Here is a 17,849-nt window from a genome sequence, read left to right on the forward strand (position 1 = left end):
CTACATTCCCTACGGTCTGTATTCACAGCTTGAACAGGCCTTCCTTCATATTTTCTCTCTCACAATCTTCACCTCCCAGCTCTCATTTCTTTGTATGTGTTCTCTCTAAATTCCCCAATCAATCTGTCAACCAGATCATGTCATCAACAGGTTATCCCCACAATAACCTTGACAGCACTGGATCAGAGACATTCCAATTATCCCTTTCCCGCATTCTCTCCAGTGTTCGAGTTCCAACAAATGGTTTTCAAATGGAAATGTTAACTTTGTCAATCTACTGATAGTTTCTAACCTGATACTTTCACACATTCAACATCTTAGGAAGAGCTTCTCCCCCTCAGCCGCCAGATTTCTGAACAGACAATAAACTCAACCTCACTATTTTTTTAAATTTAATTACATATCTATTTTTGTATTGTAGTTTATAGGATTTTTAATGTATTGCAATGTACTGCTGCCACAAAAATATTTCGTGACATATGCCAGTGATATTAAATCTGATTTTGGAGTGTTCCTCACATTTTTTGTTTTATTTCAGGTTCGCTGCATCTACATTTTTTTAAAATTAGGGATTAGCTCATTTCAGCAGCATGTTGACACAGATGAGTTGGACAGAAAAGCCTGTTTCTATGCTGTATAATTTTTTGACTCTGACTCCATTTACCCTTGTTGTTCAAGACTACGGCACTTAGCTGGAGATTCCCAGTGGCATACCTTGGACTCGTATCAGTAGAGAGCATGACCTACTTGCTATAGAAAGAGGTCAGTTAGTAAGGATGTGTCGAGGGTTTGAAGGAAGATTCATGAGAAGGTTGTCAAAGCTGAATATTTTAGCTATGTCATGAAATTGGCCAGACTGTGCCATTTGGAAACATGGAGATAAAAGGCAGATTTGACTGAGATATCTAAGCGATGAGGTCAGAGTGAAAAGTAAGGATGCGTTTCTCTATGCAGAGGTATTAACTATTTTAATAAAGTAGTGGAACAGATACAGAATGTTAAATGAGCAGTAGTTACTGCAGTTCACGTTGGCTTTGGGAGGACTCAGCCAAACCAGTGAACCTTGAAAGCCTTTTCTTTTGAGCCTCATAGCACAGAAAATACTGTGAAGATGCAACAAGCCAGTTTGATCACCTCCACAATTTATGTCCTTATTGTGTAAGGAAAGACATTTGTGAAGAATATGAAAATATTTTGGTCCATGGCACCGTGCTGATGAACCGCTGTAGAGCTGGAATATTTGACTTCCAGCAACCAGAGTCATCTCCTATGTGCAAGATATGTAGCTCAATGCCCAAAACCTTTGTGCCCCATCTGCAAGGCGGATGTCAAGTGGAGATTTCCCTCTCCTCTGTCAGCTTCCTTTTCTTGCCACACCTTTAAGCCTGCAATGGAAGAGATTTCAATTTGTTTGTCAGCTTTATTTTCTCTCTTTTTAAACTCTTGTGCTGGAGATTCCAGCTCTTTTGCTAAACGTGGCTGTGTCATTTTCTTAGAACATGCAACACTGAAATATGAAAGGGCTTTAGAAGGCAAAGAGAATGCTGAATTAATTCTGCCAAGTAAAAATAAAGACATTCATATATATCTTATAAGTACATAATGCAAAGAGGACAACAAAGAGAGAAGAATCTGATGTTTGTAAATGAATAATTTCAACAACCTTCATTGGAGGAGGAAGGTACAGCTATTTAGGAGGAAGAGTAAAATGATTGAATACAATGAACATAAAGAGGCAAAGATGTTCCACATAATTAAATATGGATAAATTGTGAAGTGCAAATAAATATATCTAGTATTTTAAGCTAGGGCAGCTTTGAACATAAGAATGACATGCTAGAACTCTTAAAAATATAAAAGATCCAAGGGAATTTTGTCAGAGATATAAATTTTATTTATGACAAGAAATTGGCGAGACTTGTTTGGAACAATGGAGACAAAGAGGTGGTTTACAAAATTATGGCCAATATGACCCTGCAGACTGCCTTCTCCCGATTTCCTGTTTTAATTGGCGGTTCACTGACTGGAGGCAGAAACCTTTGTCACATTTAAAAGAAACATTGATAGGTGTTTCAACAACGATAATCTTTAGGGGCGACGAGATGTGTGCTAGATAAGTCAAAAGAGCCATTTTTGTCTGATTTGGATACAACTTGTCAGAATGGCCTCACTATATAGTTCAGCGATTCTATGATTCTCTCTGAACAACGAATATACAACAAATTTCAATTGTTACATAAATTCAGAAATGAAGTCGAATCAGGATGGAAGTCCATGCCCTGGAAGAATGCGATTTATTGCATCCATTGGGCTTCTCGAAGTGCACTCCGCAGCAAACCCCGGCTCCGTGCACAATACGCAGTGTCTATCCCAGGCAGGACATCGGACCCACCTTCACCTTGTTTTCATTGGTCTAGGCGAACCCCATCTAACATTTCATTGGACAGAATAAACCATCAAGGCGAAGAACACTTCCGGTGTTTAGGGGCGGAGTAAAGAATGGCGGAGAACGGAGCGGAGCAGCAGGCCATGGAGAGTGAGTGATGAGGAGAACGAGGGAGGATGGAATGGGTGAGAGGGAAGGGGGATAAAGACAGAGGGAGCGTTTGTGCAAGATGAATGTGCGAGGTGCTGGACTGAGTATACAGGATGGAAAAAGAGTGGGTGGTGATTGTAGGGAGGGAATAGGTAGTATGAGTTGTGCAGGGACAGTTACTGGATGCATTAGGATTAGCAGGTGAGGTGCTAAGGAGAGGGGTGATGCGACAAAATCGGTACAAAGAAGGGTGCTCAATTTTGATGTTGGTTGACAGCGTTGGGTAAGATGGAGGAATACGGTTTTGAGAGACAATGGTACGAGGGAAGGTGGTGAGAAAGTAGGATTGAGGTGATGGGGGCGTATGTATGGCTGACTGATCCGCAGGGAGATTTGTGGAGTTAGAATGGAAAGCTACTGGTGGGATTCGGGTGAGAGTGTGGTCATTGTCAAAGACATTTTTTATCAAAGTATGTATATGATAACATATACTACCTTAAGATTAATTTTCTTCTAGGCATTTACTGGAAAATACAGACCAGTTGTGAGACCAACAAGACCAGTTGCAACGAGTTCTTGAAAATTAGTTTACAGGTTGTGGAATCAGCTTAGAATTGTGATGAATCAGATTTAATATCACCAAAATATGTTGTGAAGTTTGTTAAACTTTATAGCAACAGTGCAATGAAATACATGATAAATATAGAGGATAAAAATGAGTTACATTAAGTGTATATGTCTTTTAAATAGTTAAGTTAAAATAAGTAATGTAAAACAACAGGAATAATAAGGCAGTCAGGTAGTGTTTGTGGGTTCTCTGTTCAGAAGTTGGATGGCAGAGGGGAAGAAATTGTCCCTGAATTGCTGAATGAAAATATTCACAATGGCTCAGGAGCCCAATAGCTGTAGAGTAATAACTCTTCCTGAACCTGGTGGCGTGGACTTAAAACTCCTATATTCTATCTGGTATGGAGCGATCACTGTACAGCATTGGGAAAAGCTGCAGAGAGTTGTAAACTTAGCCAGCTCCATCACGGGCTAGCCTCCCCAGCATCCAGGACACCTTTTACAGGTGATGCCTCAAGAAAGGGGCATCCATCACCCAGGACGTGCCCTCTTCTCATTGCTACCAACAAGGAGGATGTAGAGGAGCCTGAAAGCACACACTCAGCCTTTCAGGGACAGCTCGTCCCCTCTGCCATCCGATTCCTGAATGAACAGTGAACCCATCAACATTACCTCAGTATTTTCCCTTCACTTTTTGTCCTATTTAGTTTTTTTTGTGAACACTTATTGTAATTTGTAGTTATATATTGCAATGTACATCTACTGCAAAATATAACAAATTTAATGACATGGGCAGTGATATTAAACCTGATTCTGAACCTTCTGCCCAATAGTAGTACTGTAGTAAAAAGAAAGCATGGCCTGGGTAGTGGGAGTCCTCGATGATGGATGCTACCTTCTTGAGGCAGCACTCCTTGTAATGTGCTGAACGGAGGGGAGGGCTTTGATGTGATGAACTGGGCTGCATCCACCGCCTTCTGCAGTCTTTTCCATTCCTGGGCATTGATGTTCCCATACAGGCTGTGATGAAGCCAGTTGGGATACTCTCTGCTGTGCACTTGTAGAAGATGTATTGGTATAGGAAAAGTAGGCGTGAAGCATTGCTGGTGAGAGCTGGTGATCAGGGGGATGCAGGGAAAGCAGAGGTGGGCGTGGAAGGGAGTGACAATGTGGAGGAGAAGAGAATGTGCCCCATTGTTCAGTGGGATGAAGGGTTGAGTGTGAACCTAGAGAGGATTGCTCGTGAGAGCTGAGGAAGTAAGTAGTGGGAGAGTGTGGGTCCAAGGGAGAAAGGGATAGGGTCAATGGGGTGGGTGATTATCAGGGTGTCAGGGACAGCTGGTGAATGGGTGAAGTGTTGGTGAACGTAGGGGCAGTAGGACAAAGATGGAACATTTGAGGTGCAGAGTGATGCCTGAGAAAACATAAGTGCACGTGCCCCAGAATTGTGAAGCTAGATTTGTGACAGTTTGTGCTGTGGGTGCAGGGGTGGAGGTAGTGTGTGCCTTCAGAGGAGCAGAATTGAGTAAGGGTGTTGGGAGGGTATGGAGAACTGAAGAGTGATGGAAGGTTATCAGGAGAGATTGATTTGATTAGGTTGTGGGCATATGAAATAGCTTTTGCCTGAGGTAGAGGGCTAGACGCAGCAGACTAATGAAAGTGTACAGGATGACTTCTAAGTGGATACAGTAATTATGTTGTGTTGGACAGTTGACCGACGAGTGGAATCTGAAGAATCCGGGGATGAAGAGGGCCGCAAAAAAGGAAACATTGTTGAGTTGTCTCAGAATACAAGATTGAGTGGAACTCAAGGTAATCCATCATGTACTGAATTACATTGCCTATTAGTATGTTTTTATTGGAGTGCTTTTGATAGCTATGGATTTTTTTTATTTTCTATCTTTTTTTTGTTCTCAAAACACTTGACCTTTCAGATATGTCCAGACATGGCCTCCTCTACTGCCATGATGAGGCCAAACTCAGGTTGGAGGAGCAACACCTCACATACCGTCTGGGTAGTCTCCAGCCCCTTGGCATGAACACTGAATTCTCCAACTTCCAGTAATTCCCTCCCTTCCCGCATCCCAGTTTCACTCTGCCTTCTCCTCCAGCTGCCTATTACCTTTCTCATGATTCTGCCTTCTTCTACCACCCATAGTGCTTTCCGCTTACATTCCTTCTTCACCTTTCCTGCCTATCCCCTCCCTGCTTCCTTTCCCCACCCCTTGATCTTTCCTCTTATTGGTTTTTCACCTGGCACCCACCAGCCTTCTCCTTCCCACCCTTCCCCCACCTTCTTTATAGGGCCCCTGCCCTTCCCTCTTCAGTCCTGACGAAGGGTCTCAGCCCAAAACGTTGACTGCTCGTTGCCACGGATGCTGCCCGACCTGCTGAGTTCCTCCAGCTTGTACGTGTTACCTGATCATGATGTTTTTTTAAAATGTCAGTTAGTTTCACTTCTATGACAACAAGCAAAGTGCCTTGCTTTTGACTGCTTTCTTCCATCAGCACACCCCTACTCCCCTGAATGCTGTGAACTCAGTTTTGTATTACTGTTACGATATTAGATTAACATTTTGTCAATTCCACCTCCCTGCATGCAGCCTGGCAGTTGTATGTGGGCTTTGTATCCCTGCATTGTTCCTTCAGCATACAACATCAGCATGTTACTCAAGGGCACGTTAATGTCCGCACTGGAAACATGATAAGAGTCCAGCAACCTATGGCATAAATATTGCCCCTCACAATATCATTTGGTGTTAGCCATCATTTGTAGGATCTACAGTGTTCAGTGCCATTGCTGTCAACAAGTAGGATGGCCAAAATTTAATAAGACAGCAAACCAGCAATTATAAACACAAAGTAACAAAATATTTTAAATCATCAAAATATAGTTGAAGGTAAGATAGCTGAAGTACTGTGAATTTTTTGTATAACTTTAATAGAGCTTCAAAATTGTAATGAGGGAGTAAATGCATATTTTTAATGGTCTTATTGATCCTAAATATGTATTTGCATGTCAGAAAATCTTCAATTGCCCTTTGAGCAGCAAATTACAGTATTTCCTGGGGTCCTCCTGCCATCGGATGGATTTGTTTGTGATATCTACGTGTGAATAATCTAGCTTATTTTTATTGTTCCTCCTGTTTTGTCCGTTCAGCTTGTTGCTAGCCGCTGGCAACCACCTAGATTTCTGTGTTTGACTGAAAATGACATACCCTGCTTGCACTAAATGTTGACCTGCAGAGGTGATGATGTGTCTAGCTCTTCACCTTTTCGATAAACTTTGAAATTGCATGTAAAGCCACAGTTGGATAATATCAGCTGAGTGAGATGCTTGGATCTATCCCTGTAAACCAGACAATTTGGGGGAGTGTGGCATGGCTTGTGATACTGGAAGGATGAGTTTGTGGGAGAAAAATTGGGATTGAGTGGCCTTCGGATCGTAATCCCAGTAGGGGTTGTGGTTGAGTGACTGTCAGACAGTAATCCCAGTAAGGGTTGCTGTTCAGTGACTCTCAGAGCGTAATCCCAGTAAGGGTTGCTGTTCAGTGACTCTCAGACAGTAATCCCAGTAAAGGTAGGGGTTGAATGGCCATTGGACAGTAATCCCAGTAAGTGTTGGGGTTGAGTGGCCATTGGACAGTAATCCCAGTAAGGGTTGGGTTTGAGTGGCTCTCAGACAGTAATCCCAGTAAGGGTTGGGTTTGAGTGGCCATTGGACAGGAATCCCAGTAAGGGTTGGGTTTGAGTGGCTCTCAGACAGTAATCCCAGTAAGGGTTGGGTTTGAGTGGCCATTGGACAGTAATCCCAGTAAGGGTTGGGTTTGAGTGGCCTTTGGACAGTAATCTCAGTAAGGGTTGGGTTTGAGTGGCTCTCAGACAGTAATCCCAGTAAGGGTTGGGGTTGAGTGGCCATTGGACAGTAATCCCAGTATGGGTTGGGGTTGAGTGACTTTCAGACAGTAATCCCAGTAAGGGTTGGGTTTGAGTGGCTCTCAGACAGTAATCCCAGTAAGTGTTGGGGTTGAGTGGCCATTGGACAGTAATCCCAGTAAGGGTTGGGTTTGAGTGGCTCTCAGACAGTAATCCCAGTAAGGGTTGGGGTTGAGTGGCCATTGGACAGTAATCCCAGTATGGGTTGGGGTTGAGTGACTTTCAGACAGTAATCCCAGTAAGGGTTGGGTTTGAGTGGCCATTGGACAGTAATCCCAGTAAGGGTTGGGTTTGAGTGGCCTTTGGACAGTAATCTCAGTAAGGGTTGGGTTTGAGTGGCTCTCAGACAGTAATCCCAGTAAGGGTTGGGGTTGAGTGGCCATTGGACAGTAATCCCAGTATGGGTTGGGGTTGAGTGACTTTCAGACAGTAATCCCAGTAAGGGTTGGGTTTGAGTGGCTCTCAGACAGTAATCCCAGTAAGTGTTGGAGTTGAGTGGCCATTGGACAGTAATCCCAGTAAGGGTTGGGTTTGAGTGGCTCTCAGACAGTAATCCCAGTAAGGGTTGGGTTTGAGTGGCCATTGGACAGTAATCCCAGTAAGGGTTGGGTTTGAGTGGCTCTCAGACAGTAATCCCAGTAAGGGTTGGGTTTGAGTGGCCATTGGACAGTAATCCCAGTAAGGGTTGGGTTTGAGTGGCCTTTGGACAGTAATCTCAGTAAGGGTTGGGTTTGAGTGGCTCTCAGACAGTAATCCCAGTAAGGGTTGGGGTTGAGTGGCCATTGGACAGTAATCCCAGTATGGGTTGGGGTTGAGTGACTTTCAGACAGTAATCCCAGTAAGGGTTGGGTTTAAGTGGCTCTCAGACAGTAATCCCAATAAGGGTTGGGTTTGAGTGGCCATTGGGCAGTAATCCCAGAAAGGGTTGGGTTTGAGTGGCCATTGGACAGTAATCCCAGTAAGGGTTGGGGTTGAGTGGCTCTCAGACAGTAATCCCAGTAAGGGTTGGGTTTGAGTGGCCATTGGACAGTAATCCCAGTAAGGCATGGGGTTGAGTGACTCTCAGACAGTAATCCCAGTAAGGGTTGGGTTTGAGTGGCCATTGGGCAGTTATCCCAGAAAGGGTTGAGGTTGAGTGGCCATTGGGCAGTAATCCCAGTAAGGGTTGGGGTTGAGTGGCTCTCAGACAGTAATCCCAGTAAGGGTTGGGTTTGAGTGGCCATTGGACAGTAATCCCAGTAAGGGTTAGGTTTGAGTGGCTCTCAGACAGTAATCCCAGTAAAGGTTGGGGTTGAGTGGCCATTGGACAGTAATACCAGTAAGGGTTGGGTTCAAATGGCCATTGGACAGTAATCCCAGTAAGGTATGGGGTTGAGTGGCCGTTGGACAGTAATCCCAGAAAGGGTTGGGTTCGAGTGGCCATTGGACAGTAATCCCAGTAAGGGTTGGGTTTGAGAGGCCATTGGACAGTAATCCCAGTAAGGCATGGGTTTGAGTGGCCATTGGACAGTAATCCCAGTAAGGCATGGGGTTGAGTGGCCGTTGGACAGTAATCCCAGTAAGGGTTGGGGTTGAGTGACTCTCAGACAGTAATCCCAATAAGGGTTGGGGATGAGTGGCCATTGGGCAGTAATCCCAGTAAGGGTTGGGGTTGAGTGGCTCTCAGACAGTAATCCCAGTAAGGGTTGGGTTTGAGTGGCCATTGGACAGTAATCCCAGTATGGGTTGGGGTTGAGTGACTTTCAGACAGTAATCCCAGTAAGGGTTGCGTTTGAGTGGCTCTCAGACAGTAATCCCAGTAAGGGTTGGGTTTGAGTGGCCATTGGGCAGTATTCCCAGAAAGGGTTGGGTTTGAGTGGCCATTGGACAGTAATCCCAGTAAGGGTTGGGTTTGAGTGGCTCTCAGACAGTAATCCCAGGAAGGGTTGGGTTTGAGTGGCCATTGGACAGTAATCCCAGTAAGGGTTGGGTTTGACTGGCTCTCAGACAGTAATCCCAGGAAGGGTTGGGTTTGAGTGGCCATTGGACTGTAATCCCAGTAAGGATTGGGTTTGACTGGCTCTCAAACAGTAATCCCAGTAAGGGTTGGGTGTGAGTGGCCATTGGACAGTAATCCCAGTAAGGGTTGGGTTTGAGTGGCCATTGGACAGTAATCCCAGTAAGGGTTGGGTTCAAGTGGCCATTGGACAGTAATCCCAGTAAGGCATGGGTTTGAGTGGCCATTGGACAGTAAGCCCAGTAAGGCATGGGGTTGAGTGGCCGTTGGACAGTAATCCTAGTAAGAGTTGGGGTTGAGTGACTCTCGGACAGTAATCCCAGTAAGGGTTGGGGTTGAGTGGCCATTGGACAGTAATCCCAGTAAGGGTTCGGTGTGAGTGGCTCTCAGTAATCCCAGTAAGGGTTGGGTTTGTGTGGCCATTGGGCAATAATCCCAGTAAGGGTTGGGGTTGTGGCCATTGGACAGTAATCCCAGTAAGGGTTGGGGTTGAGTGACTTTCAGACAGTAATCCCAGTAAGGGTTGGGTTTGACTGGCTCTCAGACAGTAATCCCAGTAAGGGTTGGGTTTGAGTGGCCATTGGGCAGTAATCCCAGAAAGGGTTGGGGTTGAGTGGCTCTCAGACAGTAATCCCAGTAAGGGTTGGGTTTGAGTGGCCATTGGGCAGTAATCCCAGTAAGGGTTGGGTATGAGTGGCCATTGGACTGTAATCCCAGTAAGGGTTGGGGTTGAGTGGCCATTGGACAGTAACCCCAGTAAGGGTTGGGTATGAGTGGCTCTCAGACAGTAATCCCAGTAAGGGTTGGGTTTGAGTGGCCATTGGGCAATAATCCCAGTAAGGGTTGGGGTTGTGGCCATTGGACAGTAATCCCAGTAAGGGTTGGGTTTGAGTGGCCATTGGGCAGTAATCCCAGAAAGGGTTGGGGTTGAGTGGCTCTCAGACAGTAATCCCAGTAAGGGTTGGGTTTGAGTGGCCATTGGGCAGTAATCCCAGTAAGGGTTGGGTATGAGTGGCCATTGGACTGTAATCCCAGTAAGGGTTGGGGTTGAGTGGCCATTGGACAGTAACCCCAGTAAGGGTTGGGTATGAGTGGCTCTCAGACAGTAATCCCAGTAAGGGTTGGGTTTGAGTGGCCATTGGGCAATAATCCCAGTAAGGGTTGGGGTTGTGGCCATTGGACAGTAATCCCAGTAAGGGTTGGGGTTGAGTGACTTTCAGACAGTAATCCCAGTAAGGGTTGGGTTTGTCTGGCTCTCAGTCAGTAATCCCAGTAAGGGTTGGGTTTGAGTGGCCATTGGACAGTAATCCCAGTAAGGCATGGGGTTGAGTGGCCGTTGGACAGTAATCCCAGTAAGGGTTGGGTTTGAGTGGCTCTCAGACAGTAATCCCAGTAAGGGTTGGGGTTGAGTGGCTCTCAGACAGTAATCCCAGTAAGGGTTGGGTTTGAGTGGCCATTGGGCAGTAATCCCAGAAAGGGTTGGTGTTGAGTGGCTCTCAGACAGTAATCCCAGTAAGGGTTGGGTTTGAGTGGCCATTGAGCAGTAATCCCAGAAAGGGTGGGGTTTGAGTGGCCATTGGACAGTAATCCCAGAAAGGGTTGGGTTTGAGTGGCCATTGGACAGTAATCCCAGTAAGGGTTGGGTTTGAGTGGCTCTCAGACAGTGATCCCTATAAGGGTTGGGGATGAGTGGCCTTTGGGCAGTAATCCCAGTAAGGGTTGGGGTTGAGTGGCTCTCAGACAGTAATCCCAGTAAGGGTTGGTATTGAGTGGCCATTGGACAGCAATACCAGTAAGGGTTGGGTTCAAATGGCTATTGGACAGTAATCCCAGTAAGGTATGGGGTTGAGTGGCTGTTGGACAGTAATCCCAGAAAGGGTTGGGTTTGAGTGGCCATTGGACAGTAATCCCAGTAAGGGTTGGGTTCGAGTGGCCGTTGGACAGTAATCCCAGAAAGGGTTGGGTTTGACTGGCTCTCAGACAGTAATCCCAGTAAGGGTTGGGTTTGAGTGGCCATTGGGCAATAATCCCAGTAAGGGTTGGGGTTGTGGTAATTGGACAGTAATCCCAGTAAGGGTTGGGGTTGAGTGACTTTCAGACAGTAATCCCAGTAAGGGTTGGGTTTGAGTGGCCATTGGGCAGTAATCCCAGTAAGTGTTGGGGTTGAGTGGCTCTCAGACAGTAATCCCAGTAAGGGTTTGGTTTGAGCGGCCATTGGACAGTAATCCCAGTATGGGTTGGGGTTGAGTGACTTTCAGACAGTAATCCCAGTAAGGGTTGGGTTTGAGTGGCACTCAGACAGTAATCCCAGTAAGGGTTGGGGTTGAGTGGCCATTGGACTGTAATCCCAGTAAGGGTTGGTACTGAGTGGCCATTGGATAGTAATCCCAGAAAGGGTTGGTACTGAGTGGCCATTGGATAGTAATCCCAGTAAGGGTTGTGGTTGAGTGACTCTCAGAGTGTAATCCCGGTAAGGGTCGGTATTGAGTGGCCATTGGACAGTAATACCAGTAAGGGTTGGGTTCAAATGGCCATTGGACAGTAATCCCAGTAAGGTATGGGGTTGAGTGGCTGTTGGACAGTAATCCCAGAAAGGGTTGGGTTTGAGTGGCCATTGGATAGTAATCCCAGTAAGGGTTGGGTTCGAGTGGCCGTTGGACAGTAATCCCAGTAAGGGTTGGGGTTGAGTGACTCTCAGACAGTAATCCCAGTAAGGGTTGGGGTTGAGTGGCTCTCAGACAGTAATCCCAGTAAGGGTTTGGTTTGAGTGGCCATTGGACAGTAATCCCAGTATGGATTGGGGTTGAGTGACTTTCAGACTGTAATCCCAGTAAGGGTTGGGTTTGAGTGGCTCTCAGACAGTAATCCCAGTAAGGGTTGGGTTTGAGTGGCCATTGGGTAGTAATCCCAGTAAGGGTTGGGTTTGAGTGGCTCTCAGACAGTAATCCCAGTAAGGGTTGGGTTTGAGTGGCCATTGGGCAGTAATCCCAGTAAGGGTTGGGTTTGAGTGGCTCTCGGACAGTAATCCCAGTAAGGGTTGGGGTTGAGTGGCCATTGGTTAGTAATCTCAGTAAGTGTTTGGGTTGAGTGGTGATTGGATAGTAATCCCAGTATGGGTTGGGGTTGAGTGGCCATTGGGCAATAATCCCAGTAAGGGTTGGGGTTGTGGCCATTGGACAGTAATCCCAGTAAGGGTTGGGGTTGAGTGACTTTCAGACAGTAATCCCAGTAAGGGTTGTGGTTGAGTGGCTCTCAGACAGTAATCCCAGTAAGGGTTGGTACTGAGTGGCCATTGGATAGTAATCCCAGTAAGGGTTGGGTTTGAGTGGCCATTGGACTGTAATCCCCGTAAGGGTTGGGGTTGAGTGGCCATTGGATAGTAATCCCAGAAAGGGTTGGGTTTGAGTGGCCATTGGACAGTAATCCCAGTAAGGGTTGGGTTTGAGTGGCTCTCAGACAGTAATCCCAGTAAGGGTTGGGTTTGAGTGGCTCTCAGACAGTAATCCCTGTAAGGGTTGGGTTTGAGTGGCCATTGGGCAGTATTCCCAGTAAGGGTTGTGTTTGAGTGGCCATTGGACAGTAATCCCAGTAAGGGTTGGGTTTGAGTGGCCATTGGGCAGTAATCCCAGTAAGGGTTGGGTTTGAGTGGCCATTGGGCAGTAATCCCAGTAAGGGTTGGGTTTGAGTGGCCATTGGATAGTAATCCCAGAAAGGGTTGGGTTTGAGTGGCCATTGGGCAGTAATCCCAGGAAGGGTTGGGGTTGAGTGGCTCTCAGACAGTAATCCCAGTAAGGGTTGGGTTTGAGTGGCCATTGGACAGTAATCCCAGTAAGGGTTGGGTTTGAGTGGCTCTCAGTCAGTAATCCCAGTAAGGGTTGGGTTTGAGTGGCCATTGGACTGTAATCCCAGTAAGGGTTGGGTTTGAGGGGCCATTGGACTGTAATCCCAGTAAGGGTTGGGGTTGAGTGGCCATTGGATAGTAATCCCAGTAAGGGTTGGGGTTGAGTGGCCATTGGACAGTAATCCCAGTAAGGGTTGGGGTTGAGTGGCCATTGGACAGTAATCCCTGTAAAGGTTGGGGTCGAGACTCTCAGACAGTAATCCCAATAAGGGTTGGGGATGAGTGGCCATTGGACAGTAATCCCAGTAAAGGTTGGGGTCGAGTGACTCTCAGACAGTACTCCCAATAAGGGTTGGGGATGAGTGGCCATTGGACAGTAATCCCAGTAAAGGTTGGGGTCGAGTGACTCTCAGACAGTACTCCCAATAAGGGTTGGGGATGAGTGGCCACTGGCAGTAATCCCAGTGAAGGTTGGGGTTGAGTGGCTCTCAGACAGTAATCCCAGTAAGGGTTGGGGTTGAGTGGCCATTGGATAGTAATCTCAGTAAGGGTTTGGGTTGAGTGGTCATTGGACAGTAATCCCAGTAAGGTTTGGAGTTGAGTGGCCATTGGACAGTAATCCCAGTAAGGGTTGGGTTTGAGTGGCCATTGGACAGTAATCCCAGTAAGGTTTGGGTTTGACTGGCTGTCAGACAGTAATCCCAGTAAGGGTTGGGTTTGAGTGGCCATTGGGCAATAATCCCAGTAAGGGTTGGGGTTGTGGCAATTGGACAGTAATCCCAGTAAGGGTTGGGGTTGAGTGACTTTCAGACAGTAATCCCAGTAAGGGTTGGGTTAGAGTGGCCATTGGGCAGTAATCCCAGTAAGGGTTGGGGTTGAGTGGCTCTCAGACAGTAATCCCAGTAAGGGTTTGGTTTGAGCGGCCATTGGACAGTAATCCCAGTATGGGTTGGGGTTGAGTGACTTTCAGACAGTAATCCCAGTAAGGGTTGGGTTTGAGTGGCACTCAGACAGTAATCCCAGTAAGGGTTGGTACTGAGTGGCCATTGGATAGTAATCCCAGTAAGGGTTGGTACTGAGTGGCCATTGGATAGTAATCCCAGAAAGGGTTGGGTTTGAGTGGCCATTGGACAGTAATCCCAGTAAGGGTTGGGTTCGAGTGGCCGTTGGACAGTAATCCCAGTAAGGGTTGGGTTCGAGTGGCCGTTGGACAGTAATCCCAGTAAGGGTTGGGGTTGAGTGACTCTCAGACAGTAATCCCAGTAAGGGTTGGGTTTGAGTGGCCATTGGGCAGTAATCCCAGTAAGGGTTGGGGTTGAGTGGCTCTCAGACAGTAATCCCAGTAAGGGTTTGGTTTGAGTGGCCATTGGACAGTAATCCCAGTATGGATTGGGGTTGAGTGACTTTCAGACAGTAATCCCAGTAAGGGTTGGGTTTGAGTGGCTCTCAGACAGTAATCCCAGTAAGGGTTGGGTTTGAGTGGCCATTGGGTAGTAATCCCAGTAAGTATTGGGTTTGAGTGGCTCTCAGACAGTAATCCCAGTAAGGGTTGGGTTTGAGTGGCCATTGGGCAGTAATCCCAGTAAGGGTTGGGTTTGAGTGGCTCTCAGACAGTAATCCCAGTAAGGGTTGGGTTTGAGTGGCCATTGGACAGTAATCCCAGTAAGGGTTGGGTTTGAGTGGCTCTCGGACAGTAATCCCAGTAAGGGTTGGGGTTGAGTGGCCATTGGTTAGTAATCTCAGTAAGTGTTTGGGTTGAGTGGTGATTGGATAGTAATCCCAGTATGGGTTGGGGTTGAGTGGCCATTGGACAGTAATCCCAGTAAGGGTTGGGTTTGAGTGGCCATTGGGCAATAATCCCAGTAAGGGTTGGGGTTGTGGCCATTGGACAGTAATCCCAGTAAGGGTTGGGGTTGAGTGACTTTCAGACAGTAATCCCAGTAAGGGTTGGGTTTGACTGCCTCTCAGACAGTAATCCCAGTAAGGGTTGGGTTTGAGTGGCCATTGGGCAGTAATCCCAGTAAGGGTTGGGGTTGAGTGGCTCTCAGACAGTAATCCCAGTAAGGGTTGGTACTGAGTGGCCATTGGATAGTAATCCCAGTAAGGGTTGGGGTTGAGTGACTCTCAGACAGTACTCCCAATAAGGGTTGGGGATGAGTGGCCACTGGCAGTAATCCCAGTGAAGGTTGGGGTTGAGTGGCTCTCAGACAGTAATCCCAGAAAGGGTTGGGGTTGAGTGGCCATTGGATAGTAATACCAGTAAGGGTTGGGTTCAAATGGCCATTGGACAGTAATCCCAGTAAGGTATGGGGTTGAGTGGCCGTTGGACAGTAATCCCAGAAAGGGTTGGGTTCAAGTGGCCATTGGACAGTAATCCCAGTAAGGGTTGGGTTTGAGTGGCCATTGGACAGTAATCCCAGTAAGGCATGGGGTTGAGTGGCCGTTGGACAGTAATCTCAGTAAGGGTTTGGGTTGAGTGGTCATTGGACAGTAATCCCAGTAAGGGTTGGGGTTGAGTGACTCTCAGACAGTAATACCAGTAAGGGTTGGGGTTGAGTGTGCATTGGACCGTAATCCCAGTAAGGGTTGAGATTGAGTTGCTCTCAGACATTAATCCCAATAACGGTTGGGTTTGATTGGCCATTGGGCAGTAATCCCAATAAGGGTTGGGGTTGAGTGCCATTGGACAGTAATCCCAGTAAGGGTTGAGATTGAGTGGCTCTCAGACAGTAATCCCAGTAAGGGTTGGGGTTGAGTGGCCATTGGACAGTAATCCCAGTAAAGGTTGGGGTCGAGACTCTCAGACAGTACTCCCAATAAGTGTTGGGGATGAGTGGCCATTGGACAGTAATCCCATTAAAGGTTGGGGTCGAGTGACTCTCAGACAGTACTCCCAATAAGGGTTGGGGATGAGTGGCCATTGGACAGTAATCCCAGTAAGGGTTGGGGTTGAGTGGCCATTGGACAGTAATCCCAGTAAAGGTTGGGGTCGAGACTCTCAGACAGTACTCCCAATAAGGGTTGGGGATGAGTGGCCATTGGACAGTAATCCCAGTAAAGGTTGGGGTTGAGTGGCTCTCAGACAGTAATCCCAGTAAGGGTTGGGTTTGAGTGGCCATTGGGCAGTAATCCCAGAAAGGGTTGGGTATGAGTGGCTCTCAGACAGTAATCCCAGTAAGGGTTGGGTTTGAGTGGCCATTGGACAGTAATCCCGGTAAGGCATGGTGTTGAGTGGCCGTTGGACAGTAATCCCATTAAGGGTTGGGGTTGAGTGACTCTCAGACAGTAATCCCAATAAGGGTTGGGGATGAGTGGCCATTGGGCAGTAATCCCAGTAAGGGTTGGGGTTGAGTGGCTCTCAGACAGTAATCCCAGTAAGGGTTGGGTTTGAGTGGCCATTGAGCAGTAATCCCAGAAAGGGTGGGGTTTGAGTGGCCATTGGACAGTAATCCCAGAAAGGGTTGGGTTTGAGTGGCCATTGGACAGTAATCCCAGTAAGGGTTGGGTTTGAGTGGCTCTCAGACAGTGATCCCTATAAGGGTTGGGGATGAGTGGCCATTGGGCAGTAATCCCAGTAAGGGTTGGGGTTGAGTGGCTCTCAGACAGTAATCCCAGTAAGGGTTGGGTTTGAGTGGCCATTGGACAGTAATCCCAGTAAGGGTTGGGGTTGAGTGACTCTCAGAGTGTAATTCAGGTAAGGGTTGGTATTGAGTGGCCATTGGATAGCAATACCAGTAAGGGTTGGGTTCAAATGGCTATTGGACAGTAATCCCAGTAAGTTATGGGGTTGAGTGGCTGTTGGACAGTAATCCCAGAAAGGGTTGGGTTTGAGTGGCCATTGGACAGTAATCCCAGTAAGGGTTGGGTTCGAGTGGCCGTTGGACAGTAATCCCAGAAAGGGTTGGGTTTGACTGGCTCTCAGACAGTAATCCCAGTAAGGGTTGGGTTTGAGTGGCCATTGGGCAATAATCCCAGTAAGGGTTGGGGTTGTGGCAATTGGACAGTAATCCCAGTAAGGGTTGGGGTTGAGTGACTTTCAGACAGTAATCCCAGTAAGGGTTGGGTTTGAGTGGCCATTGGGCAGTAATCCCAGTAAGGGTTGGGGTTGAGTGGCTCTCAGACAGTAATCCCAGTAAGGGTTTGGTTTGAGCGGCCATTGGACAGTAATCCCAGTATGGTTGGGGTTGAGTGACTTTCAGACAGTAATCCCAGTAAGGGTTGGGTTTGAGTGGCACTCAGACAGTAATCCCAGTAAGGGTTGGGGTTGAGTGGCCATTGGACTGTAATCCCAGTAAGGGTTGGTACTGAGTGGCCATTGGATAGTAATCCCAGAAAGGGTTGGTACTGAGTGGCCATTGGATAGTAATCCCAGTAAGGGTTGGGGTTGAGTGACTCTCAGAGTGTAATCCCGGTAAGGGTCGGTATTGAGTGGCCATTGGACAGTAATACCAGTAAGGGTTGGGTTCAAATGGCCATTGGACAGTAATCCCAGTAAGGTATGGGGTTGAGTGGCTGTTGGACAGTAATCCCAGAAAGGGTTGGGTTTGAGTGGCCATTGGATAGTAATCCCAGTAAGGGTTGGGTTCGAGTGGCCGTTGGACAGTAATCCCAGTAAGGGTTGGGGTTGAGTGACTCTCAGACAGTAATCCCAGTAAGGGTTGGGTTTGAGTGGCCATTGGGCAGTAATCCCAGTAAGGGTTGGGGTTGAGTGGCTCTCAGACAGTAATCCCAGTAAGGGTTTGGTTTGAGTGGCCATTGGACAGTAATCCCAGTATGGATTGGGGTTGAGTGACTTTCAGACAGTAATCCCAGTAAGAGTTGGGTTTGAGTGGCTCTCAGACAGTAATCCCAGTAAGGGTTGGGTTTGAGTGGCCATTGGGTAGTAATCCCAGTAAGGGTTGGGTTTGAGTGGCTCTCAGACAGTAATCCCAGTAAGGGTTGGGTTTGAGTGGCCATTGGGCAGTAATCCCAGT

At 47.2% G+C, this 17,849-nt stretch overlaps 1 protein-coding gene across 2 annotated transcripts in view; it reads left to right on the plus strand.

Annotated features, from left to right (window-relative positions):
* The first annotated feature begins 2,404 nt into the window (after positions 1-2,404).
* The window catches only part of ppp1r7 (protein phosphatase 1, regulatory (inhibitor) subunit 7), an 88,622-nt gene continuing 73,177 nt past the window's right edge, over positions 2,405-17,849 (plus strand). The window contains exons 1-2 of one of the 2 annotated variants that reach the window (XM_059950898.1): positions 2,405-2,536; positions 4,814-4,915. In XM_059950898.1, coding sequence (XP_059806881.1) covers positions 2,500-2,536; positions 4,814-4,915 — 139 coding nt within the window. In that variant the 5' untranslated portion in view covers positions 2,405-2,499. Of the gene's footprint in view, positions 2,572-4,813; positions 4,916-17,849 lie in introns of both variants that reach the window. The other variant, XM_059950907.1, reaches the window with a different exon arrangement.

The sequence above is a fragment of the Hypanus sabinus genome, chromosome 2 (assembly GCF_030144855.1).
Source record: "Hypanus sabinus isolate sHypSab1 chromosome 2, sHypSab1.hap1, whole genome shotgun sequence".
In the NCBI taxonomy this organism is placed as follows: Eukaryota; Metazoa; Chordata; class Chondrichthyes; order Myliobatiformes; family Dasyatidae; genus Hypanus; species Hypanus sabinus.